Genomic DNA, 27,481 nt, shown 5'->3' with positions numbered 1-27,481 from the left:
ACATGGCGTCTCTTGATGTTCTATTCTATTTAGTAAACGAAAACCTGTCAAACATTCATGCAAAAATATTACAAAAATTACAACGTTTCTGAAAGCAAACTTTTGCTCGGCCCTTACCACAGCTGAGTATAATTCCCATGAAACCAGAACCAATCCACCAAATCGCATGACACACTACGATCCCCTCACAGTCCACTAATGTCAACAAAAATTGTTACTCTCAGCCGGTGGTATGCCTACACCCCGTATCAAACTGGTCTGCCTAGTGGGAGGTGGATTTGCAGCCGTATTAAGCTACATTAAAGCTCGCAACACACTAGTGCATCATGGACAAGACAGCCAACATAGTCCACTATCGGAAACTGCAGCCGGTTTAACCAATAGGGAGCGCCGCTTTTTGAACTTCGCTTCGATCGAGTGTGGTCAGCAAATCTACATGACACCGCAGGATTTTCTGGAGTCGGTTTTAGAAAGTGAGTCCAAAGCGTGCTTGAAGCGAAAGATTTTGACCAACGATGATGTTATGCAGCTACATGCTGCTCTACAAAAGGTGAAGAAGAACAGTTCAAATTTGTTTCGAAAGCTCTCCGAGAAAGGTATTATCTCGTTCACGGAGTACTTGTTCCTGCTGTCCGTTTTAACAAGGCCCCAGAGTGGATTCCGAGTGGCTTTTAATATGTTCGACAGAGATGGAAACCAGCAGGTAGACCGAAATGAGTTTTTAGTCATTGGTCAACTACTGGGTCGAACTTTCAAGGACCGCAAAGCAGATGACAATACGAAAAAGATTTTGACGCGACTAGAGCCAAAGCAAAAATCTAGTTTAGAACATGTTGAAACCGGACAACTACCTACAACATTACAGATTTACTTCTTTGGCAGGGATGGATCCAGTACATTGAGCTACGATTATTTCAATTGTTTCATGAATAACCTACAAAGAGAAGTTCTACGAATTGAGTTTGAACGGTACTCTCGAGGTGGTATACATATAACGGACGTAGATTTCGCAAGGATATTACTGGGTTATACGCATTTGAAACCGCACGAATATGATAAAATACTTCGCCGAATTGGAAGTGTAACTAACCGTCACTTAGTTTCGTTCGAGGAATTCGAACGTTTTTGTCGTGTGTTGCACAATCTGGAGGATTTTGCTTTGGCAATGAGAATTTTTCATTCGGTGAACGGTACCATTTCCAAGGATGAATTTGCCCGTGCAGTCAGGATTTGCTCTGGGTCGACTATGAACGATCACCTGATCGATATCGTGTTCGCGATGTTCGACGTTGATGGCGATGGTGACATGTCCTACAATGAGCTGCTGCTGGTGATCAAGAATAGATTTCGTTTTCGGAATGACCGCAAAGTGGTTGGCTGGAGAGCGTTCAAACGCTGCTGCCGGCAGGAGATTAGATGCTCTGCTGATTAGAAAGATTTGTAATATGATTCTATAACGTTCTTCATTATTAATAATACATCTTGATGAGTTTACATGCAATTCTTTTTAGTTTCAAATGTTTACTTTTACCGTCTATGATTATCTGCCACAAGCAATCTAACTGTAGCAAGGGCGAGTAGATAGATAAGCCAAATGCGTTTTGGGGTGCTAATGCAGTGTGAATTCGATTTTCTTCCGTGTCAAAAAGTTGTTGCAAAGCTTGTTAAGTAAGGTAGATCGATTATCACTCCATTCCGTACCGCGGGATTTTAAATGTTCTGGAACTAGTCGTTGCGAGGGCAGAAATTCTTTGATGCCATGAAGGCTTCATTGTTGAACCAGGGCTCTAGGGAGATTGTGAACTGGAGCAATGGAAAGAACAGTGTTCAAAAGGATCAGAGATGTTGAAAAACGTGAAGATCCAGTTCCCGATGTCAGAGAATTTTAGTAGTCCACAATAGATTTAATCTCTGGTTGAAACGTGTAAGAAATTGGGATTTTTGGTATATCTAGGGCGTTGGGAACTCCTCTTCCAATCTCTATCTTTCACGAACAAGAGCTGGATTTTTTTTACCTTTTAACGACATTCGATTAGCTAGAGATTACTGAGTAGGGAAAGCTACGAAAATTTAGAGCCATAGAACTCAAGTGCGAGCAAGGATGTGCAATATGCAGATCGGAAAACTAGAAGTAGCAGGGTCTTTGGAAACAGGCTTGAAATCTTACGGACTACTCTTTTGTCTTCTGCCGGCAGGAGTCGAGCTTAGGCAGCATTATTACGAATCGGTCATGTTTACCAACATGTGTCCTGGTAGACATGTTAGTAGACTTGACAAAGAGTAATTGAAACATTCCTTAATAGAACGTTTCAGTTTCACCTTGCGCTGTTTATACACGGGGCATGTTGATAAAACGTGTGAACCTTTCCCACAGTAGAGTCATTTTTCAGCATCCCTTTTTGAAACACCAACCTCCTGATTTCAACCGAACTTATGAACCTTATTTCTACAATGGATTGATTGGACGGACGTAGCCGACGTAGTCCTGATCACCTAGCGTGAATCTCTCGGAATAACATTTTGTAGTTTCATTTTTAATGTTTGATATGGAATGCATATTTTGCATTCTAGTATCTTATCTGTGTCAAGTAAGGACAACTTGGAATACTTCAGCGAATATTTGCATATTGGGCTTGCCTCTATGATCACCGTGAACCGTTGCTTCCCACTTCGCGGGAGGGGATGTAGATAACCTTGCCAAAATAAATCAGATTGAAAAATCTCGTTCGTTGGGTCTGGTTCAACAATACCCCTCATTTTCTCATGTCAGACCATTGCCTCCACGCAGTCATCTTCTGTACTTATAAAGCGTTGTCAGAGCACTTCTAAATTTGCATAAGATTTGATGGTTTTGATTCTTTCGAATTTTTCCGAAAGCACCTATGGTCCTTTAGTGGATCTATTATAGTGAGCTTTCATAAGATGAATCATATCAATCAAACTAGGATAGACAGATGAGTCGGCTTGAGTCATAGATTAGAGACAGGATACCGGTTTGCATGACAGATTGAGGTAAGAATGGGCATAAGAATGCAAACGGACAAATACGGACAGTTAAGCCGCCGGAGTAACGCGTATAAAGTCGGTAGACCCAAAACCTCACAGGGTCTGGCTAGGATTTCAAACAGTAATAAATTGGAAATTTGTTCTATAAGGTTTAAGGCGATAATGACGGCAGATATTGTTTATTTAGGATAAAGGCGGCCAATGATTTGGCATTACCAAATCTTTGGTGCTTTTATTATTGGACTGCACGCTTATGGTGCACTGTTTCGTTTGCATTAAAACAGAAACAATTTTTGAACGGATGGGAGAAAACGATAAAGATATCAAAATAAAAAGATGGGTAGGTAATGTCAGAGACATAACCGAAGTGAAGTAGAATACACTTAGGCTGGTAATTCGAATGCTGTAATTTTTTACTATCTTCTGCATGGTTGCATTAAATTCAGTTATCAAGTATTTCTTTTATTTATATATATATGCATTACCTACACGTACATCATTTGCGATGCGTTTATGCAAACGAAATTTCGGACCTACCTCTTGCAAACGTCCGCCCGAGACACATTCAACTGCTAGGTTTGTTCCCAAGTTTCCAGTGGGTAATTATTTTCCAAGTGGATAGTACTACCTTTACTGCTCACATTATTGAATATTTCATTACACACATGTATAGTGAGATCAAAAGGCTTTACTTTAGAAATAAGCCACTTTTAAGCATGGCATTCCCAAATAAAATAAATTAAAGGCTAAATCGGATAACAAATACTATTTGGACTCACCAGAAGTTAAACTCACTCCACAGTTAAAAGCCAGTAGAAGGGCATTTGCGCGTGGAATGTCAGCATTAGAGAGTTCAGGCGAATGTCCTATAAAAATAATATATTCAAACCTTATCCAACCAGGTCTCTTCGCAATAACCATGCAATTATCACGTATGATAATAACTACCAGTACCAGAACATTACTTTTAACGGAGCATTTCACTTGTAGAACAGTGAAATTTGCAAACAAAATAAGTAAAATCAAAACCCCGTTTCCCAGTTTGCCCCCAGTATCAAACCATCAACAGAAACCTATATCAGTATTTAAAAAACCAACATAATCTCCTTCAAATCGTCAATCGCATCCACACTACCGCTTGCTAGAAAAAAACTAATAAAAGAGCACACTCCTTCGCAGTGCACTCTGGAGCGCGCGCCGTGGTGAATTTATTTGAGAACGCCACACATAATTGAAAGAGCAAGAGAGCGCGGTCTCTAGAACCCAACCACACAGAAAACTTGCATTACCTAGCAGTAGGTAATTTTAAATCTGTGCATCCCACTTCCTCCAACGAAAATCGAAAGAGAGGGAGTCCAAATTTACCCAAAAATAATGAGATATTCCCCAAAGCCGACTAAAATTCATCCCATTAATTTTGAGTAAAAAATCATTCCCTCTCCTCCAGCAGTGAAATAAGGACAGCAAATTCAAATTACCTACTGGTAGGTAATGGATTTTAAGTGTGCATCCCATCGCCTTGAAATTCGTTTATTTAGCTCCGAAAGAAAGAGCGTTCTGTTTTTTCTCTGATCTGTAATCATTGTATGCATAAAACTGGCGCGCCTGTACATCATTGAAATGATGCCTGGCGGCAGTCATGGAATATGTTGCTTCGAGCTGACGGAACGTAGCAGCTACTACGAGGTAAGAAAACCGACTATTTTTTCTTATGTGCTGCTTTTATATGTGTGTCGCGGTTCACTGGATGGCAAAGAGGCGGTCCTAGCAACGCTCGCTACTTGGTTGAATTGTTCGGACCAATCAGCGCTGATGATTACCACTTTTACATTATTTGTTGTTTTTTATAGTAATCGTACATTTTACGGAATCAAATACAATATACGTGCACATATTTCTGATCAGATAGCGCCAAAAAATGGCGATTTCGATCAGTACAATGGAAGTTATTCGCTTTTGAAAACTGGGAATATATCTCAGCGGAAACTTTGAAACGGGACCCCTATATTGAAATGTTAGAAGTATTCTACTTCAAAAAATCACTGATTTCTGTATTAATTCATTCATTCATTTTACAAAAATGACTCCACTCGCTGGCCTTACGGCAGTGGACACGAATTTTAGCCAAAGTCGTTCTCTGTTTTCGCCACGAAATTGTTCGAATAAACTTTCCGCTTCATATTCGCCCAGAAATTTTGGTTGGAGGGGTTGGTATTCTTGGGGACGACTGCGATCTTCAAACGCTTCATTTCCTCCAGTGACAGCTTCGCGTAATGTGCCGAGGCCAGAAGACGACATCGTTCTTCGGTTGGTGTTTCTTAATGAAGACCACAACGTCCTGTGTTATCCTCCTAGCACTAAATGTCAGCCACAAGAGGACCTTCTTTGGGAACTTCGTATGGGAGATGTAGTTTACATCGCTGCTCACCTCCTTCCTGGGGAACGTGAAATAGCCAGTCTCCGGTTAGTCATTGCCATCGAACGTCAGGTACGTCTCTTCGTCTATGAGCGCAACCACGTTGTGCTTCGCAGGGTCATCCTTGACGAGAATCCTCAGCCGCTGCTTTTGTGTAGCCGCTTGCGCTTACGACAAAGCCTACCTCGACGTCCGCTTTCTCATGACGATGTCCATGTTGGCCAATACAGGGTCCATACACGTTTGTGGGATGATAGTAGAAGTTAGTCTGATCCAACCAGTTCCTGTTTCCGACTTCCTTTCAGCTCGACAACAAAACCAGAATAATTTTCCTTTTATGCGAGACACCGTCCATACCCAGGTAACAATTGAAGTTTTATAGCACGCTGCAAGTGCAATCTAAGTTTTATGAGTGGCAGACATTGCATTTATCGCTCATATGAGTAAATGCGCCCAGATAGTTTGCTACTGCGACAATAAAAACTCACATTTTCACACGAAAAGTTATTGGCACTCACACAACTTCTCCGGATAAATACAACGTGTTATTTCTCCGGATAAATAGAACAGCCGGAGAATAAGTGAATGAGTTTATCATCCTTTTTTCGCTCGCTGCTTTCCTGCCGTTGTTCCAAAACACAAAAAAACAAGTCTATCATATTTCTTTGCCGCTTTTCTTTGTAATTAAGTGTATTTTTTGAAGTTTTTATTGATTTCCACGAAATTAAAATTTTATCACCTTCTCCGGCGAGAAGAAAAAAGTCAAATAAATTTTATCCGGAAAATCATTCTCACGCTATATTTGGACATCGGATAAGCTTCTTCTCGCGTGAGTGAGAGAGAATTACAATGCCTGATGAGTGGCTATAAAACAACCATAAAACCTCAATTGTTACAAGGGATAGTCATCTATGGGGTGGCGCTAGTAAAGTAGTAATATGCTCGGTCGTCAGCCCAATAGTACTGGGACCAATCATGGCACATAAAAAATTACTGCTTTCACAAAATTCATTATTTTTCGTTATTTATTGTAGTCGTAATTTTACGGAAGCAGATATAAAATTGTTGCGCATGTTACCGACAAATACAGAATCCGTTATCTGAAGTACTCAGTCCACTCTCTCATCTCGATAAAATCGGAAGCTAAAATCGCTCTGCTTGTTGAAGTGTTACAATCATTTCTACCCACAGTCTGTTTGCACACTTACCGCGCCAGTGATATAAGCAAGAAATCGAAAAACAACAGCCAGTGTGAACAATAAAGCACCAATCTATAACTTTTGATTGAGGATTTTCTGACATAAACAAGTAAGGCTAATAAATGTGACTATTGCCTTTCATTTGAGTATTATTAAGAACTGAAGTTATTGCAATTAGTCTAATGGGATTCCAATGAAGCAGTGTTGCCAGGGGCAGTTTACGTTGACGACAGAAAATGAATTTTTCATATATCTTCGTTGTGTTGCAATATTATTGGAAGTTGATAAAACTTATTAATTAAGACTGTCTTTGGCTACGTTTTCCATGCAATTAGACTAGTGTAAATATTCTAGGAAAATTGTATTGACCATTGGAAGGTAAAAATTGAGCAGCTTCTAGCACTGCGAGGAAAGCACCTATCTTTATGTAAAAAGGCGTTTCGTGTTTCTTATCCACACCGTTTTCAAGAAATGTTTTGAATCCCTACATGGACTAGAAAAAAGTTGGACATGAAAAGGGCTAAAGGTGCAAATGCAGCTTATTCTTATGGAAGTCCCTCTCGCAGGTTGATGGGATTGGCGGTATTGTAAACATCATCAAGCCACAATAGATTCAATAAAGTTATCTAAATATAAGGAGCTTGGCTCGTTTTAGTTTCTATTCGCACCAAGTTCTATTACTAAAGGTTAATTAGTTCTCATGTTAATAATCCACCAATCATTATAACTACTCAGGATTTTATTTATATATGAATCCTGCTTCAAGATGTTGATTACAATACGCCTCGATAGTGGTGTATCGAGGAGGCTGGGGGGCTGATGTGAGCATATTTTCTGTTCTATCCTCTCTTTACCAGCTCACAATCAACAATCATCCAAGAAAGAAATAGATAATTGAGAAAGTATGTGATATATGTGGTGGTTGGCTATTCAAATATTAGTAGTGTTTGAAGTACTAATGTATATTTGTCATGGGATGATCGTAACTTCAGCTGTATCTTGTACCTATCTAATCTATTTCATCTCTCATGTATTGCCTTTTATCTCTTCTTTTCGAGTCTTATACTGCCATCCTACACACGCCTTCAGCTGGGTCAGTCAGAAATGACGCTCATATCCACCAGATAACACGTTCCATGGCGACTTGTCCGGGAACTATAGTGAATACGAGGGAACTCACTCCCTCCTAGCATCTGAACCACACACTAAAATTAAGTATCAGATTCACGGCTCGCGTGATCATACAAGAACACACGCAACTATGTGAATGGTACCACGGTCACAAAAACGAATGTATACACGCTAACACAAGCGAAAAAAACGTTTACATACAAATGCTTGAGCTATTCGCGACCACCCATGCACATCTACGCCCGCGATCTCGCAAACATGATTACACCTCGGTGATAAAGTGAACGTCTTAACACTCATAAATTCTCAAACGTGGTCTCAAGCGGGAACCTACAAAAATGCCCGCGCGCACGCAATCACGAATCGGTCACGTCCGGAAGTCTATCCTCGATCCTAGAAGCTAGACCAATTATGAAAATACACTCATACCTATTAGAAAACACGTCTCATGGCAACATGACAAAACATATTATAGCAACCAAAAAACCAAAATCACGATAAGGCGAAGAAAACCTACGGATAGAACTGCTGATATCATGAACATGGGTCACATTACTCTGCTTGTCAAATTCCATAGTGGGCTCAAGAATAAAATATCATGATGACGTACACATAAATTACGAAACTATAATCCTGAAATCATGAACAAAAATTACACTACCGTATCAGGAAAATCCGATAGTAAACTCATGCTTAAGAATATCGTTTAAGTGCCTGGTCTTTTGGTCTATGCAAACCAGTGTATTCCCAAGCTATGAACAAAAATCATCAACGATAGTTGTTACTCCGCGATTGACCAGAACTAGCGAAATTTCACAGAAAATCAAGGTATGGAGCCAGTAGTTATCCATCTTCAATGTGCAAGTTTCGAGAGTTCCATATTGTTAAAAGCTAATAGCAGCGCCACCCACTTCCTTACAGTGGGGTCGGGAAAGGAAAGGAAGGTTAGTGGAGCAAACATGGTTATGAAGAACGGGTATACCTCTGCAACTCTACGTTTGTCACGGAAACGAGATTTTGTTAGAAGAATGAGGTAAAAAGTTTCACAAATCAGGATGCACCGCGATAAGCGATGCGATCTATGTAACTCTCAGAAGTGTTATCATGTGTTTATTGCTCTGGGCAGCCGGCCACCAAGAATTCATGATAGATTTATCGTTTGTTGAGTTTAGTCGGAAATTCTCAGTTTGCACAAAATGCAATTTCCGCACACAATACAACAGTGTTAGAACACGAAATCACTACTCAGAGTTAATAATTTTACTGCCCTGTTTGACGGCTAATACCCATGTTATTGAAAACTTCGCAATATAAGAACTATTCAAGGTGTATGAGTAATTAAACAACTATTTACTGTTTCCTCTCAATGAATGATTGAACAAGATACCGACTTATACGCAATCAATTTTCGCACGTGTTATTATGCAAACTAAAATGTATTCTGAACGGTATGAAACAAGCACTATTTAAGTACCTGAAACGACGGACACACGACCGACGACACGCGGATGTTTTTATGCTTGAAATCCTACTATAAACAGAACCAAGCATAGTAGACAAGAAGGACAAAAATAGAGCTATCCACCAATTCAGCACAACAATGTGCCAACACTAGAAAATGGAAGAAGCAAAAATTAAGAATAAACTCCCGTTTATGTCGCCATCAATCGATCTATAAAACTTATTATGAACAAAAAATCAAAACAAAAACTAAGCATGTCCACAATAACCTGACCAAACATTCGAATAGAGCGCCATGTGTATTTTTGGCACGAACTAGTTTTGTTGGAAACACAAATAGTTTCATGAGTACGAGGTCAATTATTCATAATTTCAGAAACTTGGTCACGATTTTCGTAAATCGTTCAGTTTAAGAAATCGTGATTTTTTCTGTAGTGTCCTCCGGGGGGAACAAAAGAGTAAAAATCCATATAAAAATGGGTGTCATTTGCAAGTCGAAAGTAGGTAGATGACGAAAATCGATGTTAGCAGCCAGTTTAAACCCCATATCTAACTCGTCTTCTACTCCGATTACCGTAAATCATAAAAATCCCAAATTTGAAAGGGTGACAAAAGTAGAGTAGATGACGGGAAAGTCGTTTTTATATGTCCCAATCTACAATTCTACAGTAATTTCCTGATAATAAAACACTGTTTTGTTCTAGTCATCTACTTTTTGGAAGGTGACTTTTCTTAAATCCCACGGCGGCCACGGTCACCCAGTGCGACACTCAGAAGTAATTCTTTTATGTGATTCCTGTCACTTTAGGTGACCATCCCGAGCAAATTCGCAAGAGTTCAAACACCATACAGTCCCTTGAAAAATAAATGATGATATATTAATCTGAAGCATTATTTCAAAGATTCCCCGTATAATCTCAACTAGCTGACGCAGTTGCATTCCCATGCTGAATCATTGAAGCACTCCAAAGCGATGCATGGAAAAATTTTACCGGCCTAATAAATATCCATGCGCTTAAATATCAGCTCAAGCAAACCAACACACGCAAAACGCAGCATACAATTCGAACCGTTTCCCACGTGATACACCCGTGCTGGTACAGTAATGCTAACCAGTAGCTGTAGTGTTCTTATCAATAATAAACCGCCACCCTATCATCGGCAAAAGGCAGCAGCTGAAACAGACAGTCGAGCTGCTAGGACTGCTATGAGCTTTCAATGTATAGGTTCATTCGTACCATCATACACCCACCAAGCCAAAAAGGCGGGTGGCTGGACAGATTCCTGTAGTGCAGTGATGTGCCTCCATATCGCTGGCTCACCACATCAACGGCACGCTCACAATCGCAGTAGCACGCCCCGGCCGACGAGTATCCTGATGTAACCCGCCATGAACGGGTGTGCGACTGGGTGGTAGTACTTGGGGGACGCATCATCCCAAGTCGCTAGCAACTTTCCGAACCGAATGCATGCGTGAAAATGGTTGACGACTTGCTGGAGAATATTTATGGTGAAAATACAGAGAGCAGGAGAGCGACAGTAAAAAAGGATATGTGTTTGCCCCTGCTAAAGTGAAAGACGAAAACGGAAACTGTGTGTACAAATCGGTGCGGGAGCGGAATAATGGTTCGCTCTCGTCGTCGGCGGGTGGCCAGGACTCGACTCTGTGTAGGGATATGCGAGAGCGAGAGCAACATTGCTCCATGTTCCGGAGTAGGAAAAGTGAAAAAATAGCATTAAAGATGAAAAGTTTCATCTTGACGAATTTTACGCCGTTTTAAAGTTACAATTTTTGCTGGGAAAAGTTTGACTTTAATGATTGAAAAGTTTTCCAAAACAGAATGTGGCCGGAGCCGGATTGGGAATGGATAAATTCGAGCGTGTTTCAGTATTTGAAATGGTGGAACTGCTGCGGTGAAAATTAATTTCGAGTAAAAGTTGGAATTTTTCCTCCCAAAATCCAGGAGTGGGCTCCATCGTTGTTGGATCGACGTCGATGTCGCGGGGCTGGTATTCAGCCTCCCAAATTTTTTCTCGCTATATCCTATTCGCAAGGATGATAAAAGTTAGACATTTTATTTGATTGCGATGTGAAAGTAAGTGAGAGTGAAATGATGGAACTCCGCAGCAAGGATACCCTGCACGGTTTGGGAAGATGAAAGAACAAGCGCCCTCACAGGCGTGAAGAATAGTGATACGGTTCGGGTTAAATTTACAGCTAAATCATCGTGCTAAGCAAGTTAAAATTCAAGGGAATGCGGGATACGATGTCAAAAGTGTTGGACAGTGACACAGAATCGGAGATACCAGCTAGTGTACACAGTAATAACAACAGCGAACCAAACACGGATAATGAGGAAAAACCGGAAGTGGACGCCCTATCGTCAATGGGATCGAAAGTCCCTGCGACGAATGGGAATGTCAGTGACACGGATAGCACCGCTAGTACCCCGAGTAGTGCCCGAATAGCAGTCAATGGGATTGAACAAAATACGACCGGATCCAGTCTTCCAGCAGTAGTTGCAGTACCAGCTCCTCCCCTAGTAATCAACAATGGTAGTTTAGCTAACTGTAATACCACCAGTATTTCCGCCAACGCTGCTCCTGTTCGATCATCACCCGCCCTTTCCGGGTCATCATCATCTGCGCCGACGATTGCCAACGAACGTGTGAAGAAGTACCGACATCAGCATTTCAGCAAAAACATCTACATCGGAACCAAAAATGCGGAGAAGTGGGACACTCTGCGTAATTTGTTGCAGTTCAAGAACGATGTTGAGTTTGTATCATTTCTGCTTCGTCTGGCCGAAGTGGATGATCGGAAACGGAAGAATCGTGCCGCGAACGGGTGAGTCCATCGCCGTTTTATGAGTAATGGGGGATGATAGTAGGAAAGGCGTGCTTGCGAAGGAATCGATAGAATCACAGCCCGCTAAAGCGGCTCGTTCTAGCAGACTGGACCGAGCATTAGCTTTAAATGATGTTCGAATGTGTGCGCGCGGCAGGCGATTTGGGGAAGGAGAAAACTCAAAGGAAAAAAAATGAGCCGCTAGCAGGGTTTGGTGGGCAGTGATGCGAAAATGATGATTTGCCTTTTTCGGTTTCATTCTGTAGTAGTGTTGTGTGTGTATGTCTCGTCCAACTTTCCGCCCTTTTTTCGACCACCAGAATGGATGGATGATATTGTCCTTGTGGCGATTCACTGTTGATATTTAAGAGAGAAATGTGAGCTAAACTTTAATGATTGTGACAGATTATTAGTTATGCTGGAACTTAGTAGTAAAAGTTAAAAGCGACCAACATATCATCTAAACGATTGTGAAGAAATCGATTTGATAGCATCTCGAATCTAATGGTGTTAAGTCGCTAAAATCCGTATATTTTTGAAAATCTATTTTAATTTGAATTCAACTTAAAGGAACGATGATGTTTAAGGCGATAGTTTGATCTCTTGATTTTATATGTTCTTGGAAAGTGATCAGTTTCGGTTTTAAAATTATTTGTTAAGGTTTTTTTGACGTAGGACTACGTCTTTGTTTTCGATATAGGGATGCACTTTGCAAATTCTACAAAAATGGAATGTAACGAAAAGTGGTCCAATTTTAAACGCATATAATTGAGCCATCTCAAAAAAAATTAATTTTTTTTGCTCATATCGCCCCGAAATACTTCTAAGAATAGAATCCAATAGATAAACCCAAATATTTTTGATATCATGGCATTCAAAATTTAAATAATGTACAACCTAGTCAAAATATCGCGCATTTACACACAGAAGATAGCGTTTCCCAAGTCCGGCACGAAACATTTGTGTACCTAGCGCGTTACGCTTCTATGAATGACGTCATCATCGACGATTTGGCCGGACAAACCAAGTTGCTTGTTGAACGGCAGGCGGAGCAGATCACTGCGCTGTGTGTTTCCACAGCCTGTGTAGCTGAGTTAGAAGTATGTTACACTGGCTGTGGAGGTACGCTTCCCAGTGCCGTCTAACACGCGACTGAGCTTGTCCGTTCAAACACTATGTTTTCTTTTGTGTAGCGCTCGTTTCTAGCACACTTTTATGTACAATCTCGAACACAATTCCATATCAACTTTTGAATAGGGCTAATAAGATTTGTAAACAAACTTTTGTTTTGCTGATTTCTCATGATTTGGTATAATTTCAATACAGAAAACATTTGAAATTAATTCTACCAAGGGTATAGATGTTGATTTTATGAAATTTAACGGAATAATGAGCGAAATAAGTTTTTTTACAAAAATCTCATTAGCCCTTTTGAAGAATTAATATTGAATTATTCGTACACAAAATCGATTGTGCATTCAAGCTCTATTTGCAAACACCGTTAACATAGTGTCGTGGTACTAGTTGTCGCTTTCGCTCTACCCATCATCATCAGCGTTGACGCATTTTATTTTGTGCGCTTGTTCAATGTTTAAGGCGAACGTGTCAGTAGATATATATAATTTTTTAGCGGAGTTACCATATTCACAGATTTTTCTGTAATGTCACAGATTTTTTTTCACAATTTTTGATCACAGATTCTTTTTCACAGATGGCAGATTTTTGGCATTTTGATGAAAATTTCACAGATTTTTGGAAATATTGTGATTTTTCCGAAATTTATCACAGATTTTTACAGATTTTTCCTATTTCAGTTATCACAGGTGGTAAAAAGATATTTTTGACCGAAACAAAGACGAAAACTTTCTTAGCAACAAATTTACGCGGATCGATGGAAAGCACAACGAAAGTTTATTATTTACGTTCCATCAATTCATTGATTCATTTTCACTTCACGTGATTCATTTCCACTTAGCCTATTCATACTACAAAGCCTATTTATGAATGAATACACTGCCACTCGAAAAACCGTTGCAAAAACGCGTCGAAGTCCATATATAAAATTGTTTACAGATGTTATTTGGTTCGGCATGCAGTCATCTGGTATAATAAAACAGTAGCTGTCTATTTATCCGACGTTTCGGCTCATGTATTTTGCCTTCTTCCGGGAATCATAGGTGTCTGTCTTTTGTCATACTATGTTGTATTTCAACATTCGTTCGTTTTTGTTGAAATACAACATAGTATGACAAAAGACAGACACCTATGATTTCCGGAAGAAGGCAAAATACATGAGCCGAAACGTCGGATAAATAGACAGCTACTGTTTTATTATACCAGATGACTGCATGCCGAACCAAATAACTTCTGAAATTCAAATCAGTCCACCTAACTAACTACTAAAATTGTTTACGATTCTTTTTTTTTTTTTTTTTTTTTCGAGAGTTGTCCTACTGGAGCTGTAGAGCTAGGTTCTCGGAAGGGCTCCCCGTCAGAATCACATACTACAATTTGCAGACGAGACAGGCAATGTCGCCCAATAAAACACTGCAATAGGCCAATTGTAGCGGGCCGTGATTCTGAATGTGATATTCTTTGTACGGTTTAGGCATGTGCGGGCGTAGGGACTCGGAATCGCGTGTATCATCGCGAAGGGCTCGAATATTTGTACGTTATTGTGCTCGATCGCGTGTGCGTTTGTATGTCGCGTGTGCTAACGTGTAACTTCGCGTGCATAAATTCTATTTCATAACCGTGTGCCTTTCGCATATTCGCGTGTGTTCTAGAATGATCGCGCGCGGACCGTGAATCTGATACTTAATTTTTTGTGTACGGTTCAGATTCCAGAAGGAAGTGGGCTCTTCCATATCATTAGAGATCCCAATCATGTCGTCGTAGAACGCGTGGTCTAGTGGATATGAGCTTTATTTTTTTTTTGTTGATTGGTCCAACTGAATGTATGGACCTAAATTGCTAGAATAAAGGTTAAAGATTTCCGGACGTGACCGATTCATAATCGCGCATTTGCGGGTTTGCGTTTGAAATCGCGTTTGTAACTTCGTAAGTACTAAAACGTTCACACAATTGCCGCAGTGTTATCAAGTTTACGCGATCGCGGGCATAGGTGTGCGTAGATGATCGCGAAGGGCTTAAGCGTTCGTATGTTGACGTGTTTGTCCCGTGTGCTCGCGTGTATGTGACTTCGCGTGTATAAATTCGATTTTGAAACCCTGCGGCGATTTATATATTCGCGGACCGTCATTCTGATCTTTAGTTTTCGGTGTACGGATCACATTCTGACAGGGAGAGTGTTACCCCATATCACTAGAGTTTCCGGTCATGTCGCCATGGAACGTTTTGTCTAGTGGATATGGTAGTTATTTTTCAATTTTATTATTTTTTTAATAATTAACAAGGACCTAGATTGTTTGTACCGAGGATAGATACTTCCGGACGATCCCGATTCATGATGGCGCGAGCGCGGGAGTTTGTAGGTTGACACTTGAGATCGTGTTGGTAAGTTTGAGTGCTGAGATTTTCACCTTATCACCGGGGTGTAATCATGTTTGCGAGTTCGTAGGCTGCTTGGAAAATCGCGAGGGGCTCTAACGTTTGTGCGCTGACGTGATTTTGTAACGTGTGTTCTTGAATGGTTGCGCGAACAGTGAGTCTGATATTAAATTTTCAGTGCGCGGTTTGAATTCTGGCAGAGAGTGGGATCGTTTGTATCGATAGGGTTCCCTGTCATGTCGCCATGAGACGTGTTGTCTAATAGGTATGGGCGTATTTTCTTAATTGGTCCAGCTGAAGGCATGGACCTAGGCTTCTAGGATCAAGGATAGACTTTCGGACGTGACCGATTCGTAATCGCGTGCACGATGGCATTTTTGTAGGTTCCCGCTGAGACCGCGTTTGAGAATGTGTAAGTGTTAAGACGTTCACTATCACCATCGTTGTTGATTCAGCTGAAGGCGGGTGTAGAATGGCAGTATAGGACTCGAAAAGAAGAAATAAAAGACAATATATGAGAGACGTAATAGATTAGATAGGTACAAGATACAGCTGAAGTTATGATCATCACATGAGACATACATTAGTACTTCAAACACTACTAATACTTGAATAGCCAATCACCACACATAGCACATCCTTTCTCAATTATCTATTTGTTACTGGTTGATTGTTGGTTATGAGCTGGTGAATAGAGGAAAGGTATAGAACAGACAAAAGGCTCATATCAGCCCTCCCGGCCTCCTCGACACACCACTATCGAGGCGTATTGTAATCAACATCTTGAAGCGGGCTTCTTATATAAATCAAATCCTCAGTAGTCATAATGTTTGGTGGATTATTAACATGAGAACTAATTAACCTCTAGTAGTAGAACTTGGTGCAAATAAAAACTAAAAAGAGCGAAGGTTCTTATATTTAGATAACTCTATTGAATATATTGTGGCTTGATGATGTTTACAATACCGTCAATCCCATCAACCTGCGAGAGGGAACTACTAAAATTGTTTACGATTCTTGTATATTAATAGTTTCGATATATGATTAAGACCACTTCATTCGCTACATTTGTATGCGTACTTTAGGAAAGTTACAATAATGGCAAAATATAACTAGAAAGCTTGGTCTATACACGGAATGTGATTATATATTGTCTAAAATTTGATTTTTCTTCGCCGGTTCGGGGTTTTTACCACACACGATAAAGATTTATAAACAGTTCCAGATATTAGTTTGGTCACGGTTTTCTGTCTACTTTCTTCAGATCTTCTCAAATATGTTTAATCGGATTCGATCACTTACTAAAACTAAAATGAAATGACCTGATAACCAAGAAGGCTTGGTTCAAAATGTAACTTTCGATTTCTATTGGTTGTGCCTAAACTATACATAAGAAATATATTTAATTTATTATTACTCTAAATGTACTAAGAAACTAAATATTTTACATTAAGTAGTATAGTCCTACGTCTACAGTTCGTGCAACCCCTTGGGGATGCCCCTTGTAGGTTTTCCTTTTTTATTAACAAATAGTCATTAATAAAAAGGACAGTGAATCATTTTTTTTTTTGCTTTTCTCTGTTGTAACAACGTTCAATTAGCAAAAAAACTGTAAGATATGAAGCATTTTTAATATTAACATCCCTTCGTTCAAGTCGAAATCCTCCAGTTTTAGGAATGGATTTCACACTATAGATGCATAAATCATATTATTGAATGGTAATGATCGTAGAAAAAGATGAGATGGATGGATAATACCATGGACTCAACCGGAGTGAAGTAGAATTCACTTAACCTAGTTGATTCGAATGCAGCAATTGTTACTGTCTTATGTATTAACCGTTTTGACGAGTCATACTCGGTGCTCTGTTGCAGTCTACTCGACTAGTCCTCAGCGGTGGATCTAGCTTATTCCTGCGGAGAGTTCCCTGGCGGTGATTGCTAATACCATGGACTCAACCGGAGTGAAGTAGAATTCACTTAACCTAGTTGATTCGAATGCAGCAATTGTTACTGTCTTATGTATTAAATTCAGATATTCTGGTATTTTTTGCATGTCTAGAAATTTTGGATTTGAATAGATATTTCGACATTTTTGGACACCATTTTCCCCTACGAAATAATTGTGAGTTAATTGGAAGCTTTTTTTCGACATCTGAATTTACCTGATTTTAATACAACAAACCAGAAAAAATCATAACTGAACAGGCTAAGGTGTATTCTATCTTACTCCGGTTATATCTGTAACATTACCCACCCATTTTTTTTCTTCCGTAAAACATGTTACATGTCACGTTATTACTTATAACCTCCCTTTTTTCTTAAACCGTACAATAATTTAGAAATGGTCCCTTAGTTGATAGCGGCGGATTTTCTTTCTTCTTCATCACCTAAGCTTCCTCTGATCTAGTGAGATGCTTTCGAGACTCAACCAAAATGGGCTGAAATTATGTTCCCTAGAACCGAGCACATACACTTATTCGCATTATAGGGGAGCTCAGGGCTTATTTTTCATCTGTTTGATTTAGGGATATCGAGCAAAATAGAACACGTCCTCATGATGCTATTCTTCTCCTTAGTGCAGAAAATTTAGGTGAAAAAATATTTTTTCTCCAGTAAGCGTCAATCCGGCGCTAGCTTAGTCCTGTCACTAGGTTAGTGTCGGATGCTGTTGAGACGAAGTCGAAACGCAAATTCGTAATTAATTTAGAACATTTTGCAAATAATAGAAGAATTCCACCAAAGTGTTTGCAGCATTGTTTTCACTTTTATAGACAAATATGTATCGCGGGAAACAGGGGTAGGGGTAAGTTGGAAGTACTCCAGAAAAAGATTGATCCAATGGAAATAAAATTACTTCATACAGATTCATAGAGTTGGAATTTTCTAGCGTGTTAAAATTACTATTGTTGTGTTGTAGAGTGACAAGCAAAAAAATGACCTCTATCGGCCCACCCCTGAGCTGATTCTCAGTCTCACCAGGAGTACTTGCACCAAATTTGAAGCAAAGTCTAGCTACTGGATCAACGTGCCTGAAATTTGTATGGGATTTTTCAGCAATTTACATGGAGAAAAACCACTAGCTCGCATTTTCGCCACTAGGTGACACGGTATACCTCGTATTATCACTGTGAGTGAGAATAAGAAAGATAATTTAAATGTCTACAACTTTGTCGAAGACTACGAGGCAATCAGGTTTTGTTAAAAGAAGTTTTTAAACTTTTAGTGAAGTAATGTCTGAGTCAGTTTTGCATGGGGCCTAGCAGTGCATGGTTGTGTATCAGTACTCGATTCCTACGAACTAAACATTTTATTAGGTTAGGTTTAGCTCAAATTTTACGCAAGTCTTTGCTAAATAATTTTCAAGTTTTCATGCCAAAATCGTTCAGTTCGCCGACTATTACCGCGAAGTATTTCTTTACAGTAACATTAGTGGTGCACATGATATCTCCGTAACCGATAAACCAATTTATGGATTTTTAAACAGTTCTTTCTTATTTTAATAACTAAATCTTCAATGAAAGCAGTGGCGTAGTAAGAAAATTTTTCGGGTGGAGGGGGTATATGAATATTTTTTGTATATATATATGATAAAATTTTCAAAAACATTCTGAGCAGGAAAACACCCGCTAATACAACTAATCTTTTGCGGAACCTGATTCCTCCCCGGCATTACCTTCGGGAAGAGATTTTTTTGTGTGTACACTCTTATCCAACTAGTTCTTTCAGTAGGGTTACAGCACCCATCCTCGACACACTACCAGTTTTCGACCATCCACACAACGTGGCAATTTCTGTGTGGTAGTAGGAAAGCTAGCTGTAGGTCTAGAATTAGTGCTCTTCCCCTACGAGGACAATCTGGGCGGCAAACTACAGACTGTCTAATTTGCTGTGCCCTTCAGTTCCCTTGTGCCATTAAATATCACTTCCTCGTTGAGCTTCCGACTTGTTCGCGAACTACTCGGTCTAGTCCCCGACGATGGATCTAACCTACTCCGATGAAGAGTTCCCCGGCGAGAGAAGTTCGAAAGCAAGCCAACTAGCCAAGTGCCAAGGTCAGTTCGGCGATTTCGATAGAGTAGGGTAACAGGTTTGCTGGAGCCCCGGCGCGACTGGTGGTGTCTCGTCGTAGTCTACGCAGTCTAGTCCCCAGCGGTGAATCAAGCTTACGCTGACGAAGAGTTCCCTGGCGAAAAAATTCTCCTAATATCGATTCTTCTTTGGTTTTCGCTGTTTTTCTATCGGAACAACCAGTGGGGTGCCGTGGTCGGTCTGGTGATTCCTGATGGACGCCACGCGTCCGGTTCGCTGGCGTTTTGACGAGTCATACTCGGTGCTCTGTTGCAGTCTACTCGACTAGTCCTCAGCGGTGGATCTAGCTTATTCCTGCGGAGAGTTCCCTGGCGGTGATTGCTATCCTGAAACCGTTGGTCGATGTTCATCACGTCGTGTAAACTGTAAGACGATCATGATCTACATCATAACTCTTTTGATTGCGTTCCACGTCTTTACGTCGCTTGTCGTTCTGGCTACATTATCCGGGTTGATGTTCGGTCCTCTCGTTTTAAGTAGCTTCCTTGCACGTCACTCCAAACCTCGGACATTCAAAGACCACATGCTCCGGTGTCTCCTCGACGTTCCCACACTCCGGGCACAATGGTGATGTTGCGTGCCCGAGCCGATGAAGATACTTCCTGAAGCAGCCGTGGCTTGGTAGGAGCTGTTTCAGGTAATCTCTCCGTTGTTTCTATTGGCCCACGTCGGCAGGTTTCGATGAACCGGTAGGCCTACTTTCCTTTCTCCGTATTGTCTCATTTCTTCTGCCACGTCACCATCGAATCGATTCTTATCATCTTCCTCACGTTTCCGACGTTTCATTGATTGTATCACTTGATATACTCCGCCTGGGTGATGCAGATGGGGATCATCTCGGCGATAACGTATACTGCCTCCGGTACGCAATCGCAACTCGTACGACCACCAGCCGGACCGTCCTGCTCAGCTTTTCGCGGTTCCACTTGGCTTTCAGCGCCGCGCTCCAGGCAGGAGTCCCATATCACAGTATCGATGACGAAACGCTAGATAATAGACCGGCATTTCGCTAGTGTAATCAACGTGGTTGTTAAAGCTCAAGCAGTCGTGGATTATCACTCCCAATTGCTTCAGTGCACGCTTCGATGCAGTCACATGCCCTTCAACGGTGATCTGTATCCGCTGAACTGCTTTGCAGTTGCAGATCAACAACACATCCGTTTTGTGTTGTCCGTCTAAGCTGTTTGCAGCTTGACCCCGTTAATCCAGCTCTCGATCGCATCTATTTCTTCAAGTGTCTCACTCATCACCGCTAGTGACACGTCGTCCACGAAACCCACGATTTTCGCTTTCCCGGGCAGCCGCAGTGTCAAAACCCCATCGTACATCCCGTTCCAAAGAGTTGGGCAGAGAATGGAGCCCTGAGGAACGCCCGCTGCGACTCGCATTGCCTTCTGCCCTTTGTTCGTCTGGTACAGCAGTACTCTGGCCCATTCTTCTGTGCAGCGCTGCGGCATTGGTCTATACAAGGCTGGATGGCCCGGTGACTTCCCTGACTTTGGCAGCAACATCAGTTTCAGCACCTTCCTCATTTCGGGGATTACCATCGTCTAAAGCCTTCAGCAATAGCATCCTGAACAAGTCCGAATATTCCAGGATCGCAGCTTTCAGCGCCACGGTTGGTATTCCATCCGGACCGGGGGTTTTCTTCGATTTTAGTCACATCGACGCTTCTTTGAGTACGTCGTTAGTCGCTTGTCACTCGGCTGTGTTACCTCTTTCTTCTTCGCCGTACAGTGTCAGTGACCAGGTAGTTGAATCGTGCTTCAGGAAGAGACCCTTAACGATTAGCTTCTGCTTACCCGAGCATATTTCAGCTGGTGTCGACGGACCCTCATCTTCGTCATGACGACTCAGTACGCGTCCCCCAGGGATTATCGACTATTTCTCAGCATAGCTACTTATGGCAATTGGCTTGCTAAGCTTGATCTCCCGTTTTACAGAGTTCCTACCTTCTTGAAACGTCGCTTCCGCTCCTCTCTCACTCTCCGATCATGCGCTCATAGCCCGCCCTCTGGCTCTAAGACAAGCAGCGTGTAGCGTGCAGAGCTACTCATTTGCCCAGTAAGCAAATACGGCATGGCTCTAGTTTTCGTGGCATTGTAACGTCACAATCCTTCTTGTTAAATCAGCCGCATCAACGTACTTGATTCCGCTGTTCGCCGAAGTGACTCAACAAAGAGGTTTTTGTTAAAGACATTCGTCTTCCACTTTAGCTTGCCGGTCGTCCTTCTCTGTGCTGCCGCAGGGTTCATTTTTTTCAAATTTCTTCAAAATATTTCGGGGAGGGGGGTCTGTCTCCAAAACCCCAAGTTACGGAAATTAGGCTGATTTCTTTAAAAAATTGATTAGTTTTCGTTTCAAAAATTAGGATGGTTTGTAAAGATATCGTGCTTAACTCATTGTGTTATACTGGATTTGCAATATAAATTTTATTATATGAATTATGCATACAATTTTGCATTCCGGGATATTTAAATTTGTATAAAAAGAAGTACAGAACGCCGTATCTTTCCAATATCCTGCACATCGAAACTCTTTCAATGATTTGAATTGCCTTAAGACCATGGTTTTTAAAGGCACAAATACCTCAAATCTTCGTGCCTTACCTTCGAGTGATATGTTGAAGAATAGATTGAAGAGTACATCGCTCTGCTTCGATCCATCCAACGTTACAGGATATCTCTTGACCCATCGAGCTTCGTACGAATCAGCTTAATCAGATTTGTCAGAAAGCCATATTCAAGCATCATTTTCCATAGTTCATTTTGTTTTACTGAATCGTACGCCATCTTAAAATGTACTAAGAAACGGTAAATCCGCAAGTTGTATTCCTGGACTTCTTCCAGAGTTTGTCTCGGGGTGAACACCGAGTCCGTCGTTGATCATCCTTTTGGAAACTCGTTTTGTTATTTGCCGACAAAGAATTCAGTCAACGGGCTCAGTCTACCAAACAGAACACGATGAAGTGCGTTGTAGATGACATTGGGGATTACTATGCCATGATAGTTTTTTCATTCGAGTTAGTCTTGAAGATATGGTCTATGAAGCTTTTCGACCAATGCGAAGGCATTTCTCCTTTCGTTCAGATCATCCTGGTCACCCAGTGGATTACTTCGTACAGCCGGTCGCTCCCAACTTTTAGAAGTTCAGCATGGGTTCTGTCCTTCCCAACGGCTTTGTCCTTTTTCAGCGCTCCAAGCCTTTCGCACTTCGTTTAGCGTGCCTTCTCAACTCATTTGTCCGTTCAATAGCAATTCAAAACGTTACTTCTGCCTTGAATCCATTGCTATATGATCAGTCAACAGAATCCTTTCCCGGTCGCTAATGGTGACCGTCGCAGGGGTGATTTTCGGCTTTAGGTTGTGGATCGTTTTATTAAACTTTCGCGTGTCGTTCCTACCCAACTCCTCTACCTTAGCGAGCACTTTTTCGTCGTGCCCACGCCATTTTCCCTGTTCCGGCTTCTGGCCTGGTTTTTTCTCGTACTCGTACTCAATATCGAACCAGCTATTCCGCTGGTTTCCACACTTCTGTGGCTAACGGAGCCGTGGGCCTTTTAAATATTTACTGTATGTTAAAAAAACAACATGAAAAAAAGAAATAACAATGAGTATCCGTCAGATATTTGTGTCATGTCACTAATGTGAACCTGTCTTCTTTGGCATTCGCATCCTCGTTATTGGTGCTGGTTGTTCATTTGGAGGTACTGCAGCTTTTATGGTTATCACTATTGCCGCCAAGTCTAACAAATAGCTGATGCGAATTTAATCAGCTTTCTCCTAGTAATTTCCGATCTGCTTCTCAAAGATGGATTTTTGTTATTTTACTTGCTTGTTCCATAGTTTCCTCTATTCAGAAGTATGTCGAATATGTAACAGAACATTATTAAATTTCTGAAATGGTCTCGGGAATGACGATAATTTGATTTTCGAAAATTCATCAATATGTCCGAAAAATGGAAGTCTATTTTTTATATAAGATACAGACGGTGTTAATTCTAAAGTACTGGCAAATCTGTCATAAACCTGCGTTGAAAACACGCGAAAAACAATTTATTATGCACGAAAATATTTTCCATTAGATTAAAATTTACAATTTCAAGATCTTACTTTTGGCGCGAGCTAAAACGATATCTTCAAACGCTCTTGCTACTCGGATATTTTAGAAATTGGTTCAGTACTTTAAAGGATTGCACTTTCTCTTAAAACAACAGTTTTAATTAAATCTGAAAATTAATAATTATTTGAATTTTCTAATCTGAATTTTTTTAATCAACTAATCTTTTGCAACCATTACAGATTAACCAACGAGGAATTCCCCCCGCCGGAAGACGAATCGCCGCGGGATGCCCTACCCAGCGTGCTGGCCAGCTCTAAACAAAATGGGAAATCTAGTACTAAGAAAACCAAACGAGTACAATTTCAGGATAGTGTAAATATTATCAACGATAACAATACTAGTAGTACTCAACGGACCTCTGGTGGGGGTGGTGGAGGTGGTATATTCGACTTTCACGAAGAAGAAGACAACAACGAAGATGGACCGGGAATGGAATTTCGACGCCGTCGACCTCGATCTCAGCAACCGTTGCGATCACCCGCTCCACCGTGTGACGAGGATCGTAGAGACGAAGAAGCTGCGGCTGATGGTGGGGACGAGGATGATGAGCAGTACATAGTACAGAACATAATCAAGAAGCTACCCGGAAGGGTGGGACAAGCCAATGAGGTGCAACAGGATTCCATTAGCAGTACGATGGGTTCAGTTTCCGAGGATTCGTTACATACTGAAACGGAAGTGCTGGACTACCGTATTGCTGAAAAGATCAAGACAGAGTTGGAGGAGAAGCAAAAGCTTGAACGGAAGTGTTTCGGCGAAGAGCTACCGTCTACCTCCAACTACTCGGAGCATTCCGATCGACCATCTGATGACGAGGCTTTCGATAGCAAACTAGATATTAAAAAGATTGACATTCGAAAGGCACCGTTCGATCCAAAACTAGGGACGAGTCGAAAAATGAAACGAGAGACGGGATCGGTGGATCTCCGTATAGAATACGAGGAACAAGAATACGGACGGCTGACTCCGGATGAGCGAAAGCCCTTACTACCGCCACCTAAGAAGCCTAGAAAAGCACCTACAACGAAAAACAAAGCCTGCACTGGATGCGGAATAAAGCACGGTACTGATCCGTGTCCGTTAGATACTCCCCTGGCAGTAATCAATAATAAAATCGAGCTTAAAGAATGGTTAGAGCAGAATGATGATCTAATCAAGAAGCACAAAATCGTGCTAAAACCTGAAAATCCGGAGGAAATGGATGATGAGAACGATGACAATTTCGACGATGAAGATGATGAAGACGAAGGCGACGAAAATGACGAAAATCAGTTTGAAGAAAAACTTGATATTCTACCATCGTTTGCCGAAACATCTCTACCACCGGAGTTCGAGTTGCGCTTAGCTCCGCTAGCGACTATGGTTAGCACGGCACCACCGGGCAGTAGTGGTACCAATAGTCAACCGCCTACTATGGATCACAGTGAGTCATCATTATCGGCCACAGCTGCGCAAAATGATCTACACCAGCCACCAACGGCCACGGTTACCAACACAGTCAACCATGGGCTTAGTATCCACACAAAAATCTTCATTCCAAAGTACACCCAACTGGGACCGGTCATTGGACAAGTGACGAAAGAAACGGAAATCCAAGATGACTGTACCATGCGATACATCTACGAAACGTTCGATGGGATCAAGTCTACCTACACTAACATGGAAAATAAGAACCAAGCAAATTGGTTGAGATATTTGCGCCCAGCTAGCCATCGGGATCAAAAGAACTGTGTACTAAAAGTTCGCGATACGCAGATAGTGTTCGTAACCTGCACGGATCTGGATGTGGGAAGTGAGTTGCTTTACTGGAGTGACGATTCGAACTCGGCTTGGGGGAAAAAGAAAATGGAGAAAACGAGTAAGTTCTTAGTTTTTAAAGGTCTATGCAATTCAAATGATGAATTTTTCTGTTTTTTAGACTGCGGCGGATGTAATTTACGATTCGATCATCCACTGTACTACCGAACGCATTGTTCCGTTTTTCATGATCCTTCGTTTAGCTTGACAATTCGAAAGTACCACTGTAAAGTGTGCGGAATCGCTGTGCTCGGGAAGGAGAATATCATGAAACATGCGGAGAAAATGCATGATGGCAAAGGAGCGTATCAGTGTCAGTTCTGTCAAAAGGTATGTTACTAGATAATCCGGCTCTATTTGCCATTTTTTCGATAATTATCTCAATTTTATTGGGGCCCAAAACCTAGTATCCTCCTAAACGTTTTTTGCATACCGGAAGAATTCTTTACTTATTTTGAAGCGGGAAAATATCAGTTGGAGAAGAGTTCATTTCAAGCTCGCTCTCCAGTAGTCATAAAACCTCCTCATCTTTTGAACTAACAAATTAAATAATGCATTGAAAAAATATTAATTCCGGATGGCAATGAAAAAAAAAACTACAAAAGATAATTCAAAGGAACAAATGTTCCTCAAATCCTACGTTCACTTTATTAAGCCTTCGTCAAAAAAGCTTCGACACCCTGCCGGGCGGCCTTACGTCAATTTGTTGGAGCCTCGACCATTGTCAATGAAAAGATGGATAACGACAAGTTCTTTTAGTTTTTGGTTCGTCCAAAAAGGTTATTTAGGTCGCAGCTGGGAGGCATCGGGAGAGTTGACGGTCTTCGGTACAATCTATCGTCGGAATCTTTACTGCTCAAACACGGTCGGCCTCAACTGACGCTTCCGAATGTCAGTATCCATTTTGTTTATGAACTTCTTCGCCGATTGGTCGAAGCAACTGACCTTCCTCTTCAGCTTCCGCTGAAACCTGGCTTCCTAACGACGCTCTCGCCCTTTTCCAGAAGGGAGAGAATGTTGTAAATGCCAGATCGATTATATCCGGTGAACACGAAGTGCCTCACGATGTCCTACGTCTTCGCTCCAGGGTGAAACTGGCAGTACCAATAATAGGTGGATTCACCGCCAGGTAGCAGGATAATCGCATGAAAATTCGCTAATATCAGTCACTTTTTAAATGTATACCTTCCATACATCCCGTGTTGTTGCGCCAGGAATTATTAAGTCCTCGCGCTGGACTTAGATGAACAAGATATTCCTGTGTAGTTTTTCTGTCCAGAATCATTCCTCGCATGTTGTACCGACAGGCGAGAAGCCGTGGATCCAAAAAGGGTAGAGGAATGGAGCAGATAACCCAAGAAACTTGGGTCATGGATGCTGTGTCGGATAACGCCGTACTTCAAGTCTCTTCCAGGTGCTCAAGATGCTTGCGTTACTGACATGACCTTATGGAAGATGTATCGGCGGACCGAGCCATGGGCCTCTTTAACGCTTCGGCAGTCGCGTCATTATTTGGACGACCATTTATGACGAATTTACCTGAATTTAAGAACGTTGTGCACTACGGAATCATAACGAGGGGCCATGACGAAGAACCACATGATGCAAAGGCTATGGATAATTGGGGCTCCGTCAATGCAGACGTTGGTCTCCTACACGAAATTCCAGACAGCCCCTGGGCTGGCATCAAGCATTCCCCATTACAATGGTAGATCCCGTTTTCACTAGACTCGGTCAATGCAGTCGTCTAAACCATTCTAGATCCGTCATACAATTCTTGTCAGCCCAAGACTCATGGAATCAGCTTCCTCATCTCTACCACTCACTTAAAATAGTTTGTCGGTAGCGGAACTCTGCGGATCTCAATGACGAGACGCACAATGCGAGTAAATAAAGTCT

The 27,481-nt window shown here is 41.4% G+C and overlaps 2 protein-coding genes across 5 annotated transcripts in view; both read left to right on the top strand.

The window, feature by feature from the left end:
• Positions 1–232: 232 nt before the first annotated feature.
• LOC131676088 (calcium uptake protein 3, mitochondrial-like) lies at positions 233–1,432 on the top strand. The gene has a single exon (XM_058955217.1). The coding sequence runs from the start codon at positions 233–235 to the stop codon at positions 1,430–1,432; it is 1,200 nt and encodes a 399-aa protein (XP_058811200.1).
• A 9,464-nt stretch (positions 1,433–10,896) lies between these two features.
• Positions 10,897–27,481, top strand: part of LOC131681533 (uncharacterized) — a 28,250-nt gene continuing 11,665 nt past the window's right edge. For all 4 annotated transcript variants that reach the window (XM_058962383.1, XM_058962374.1, XM_058962364.1 and 1 more), the window contains exons 1-3: positions 10,897–12,061; positions 23,965–25,643; positions 25,704–25,912. In XM_058962383.1, coding sequence (XP_058818366.1) covers positions 11,469–12,061; positions 23,965–25,643; positions 25,704–25,912 — 2,481 coding nt within the window. In that variant the 5' untranslated portion in view covers positions 10,897–11,468. The remainder of the gene's footprint in view (positions 12,062–23,964; positions 25,644–25,703; positions 25,913–27,481) is intronic.

This window comes from Topomyia yanbarensis, chromosome 1, assembly GCF_030247195.1.
Source record: "Topomyia yanbarensis strain Yona2022 chromosome 1, ASM3024719v1, whole genome shotgun sequence".
NCBI lineage: Eukaryota > Metazoa > Arthropoda > Insecta > Diptera > Culicidae > Topomyia > Topomyia yanbarensis.
The sequence above is the reverse complement of the archived record's forward strand: the minus strand, read 5'-3'. Positions and strand labels throughout refer to the sequence as shown.

Coding starts and splice junctions, on each gene's coding strand:
- LOC131676088 (XM_058955217.1), top strand. CDS start 233: ATGCCTACACCCCGTATCAAACTGGTCTGCCTAGTGGGAGGTGGATTT.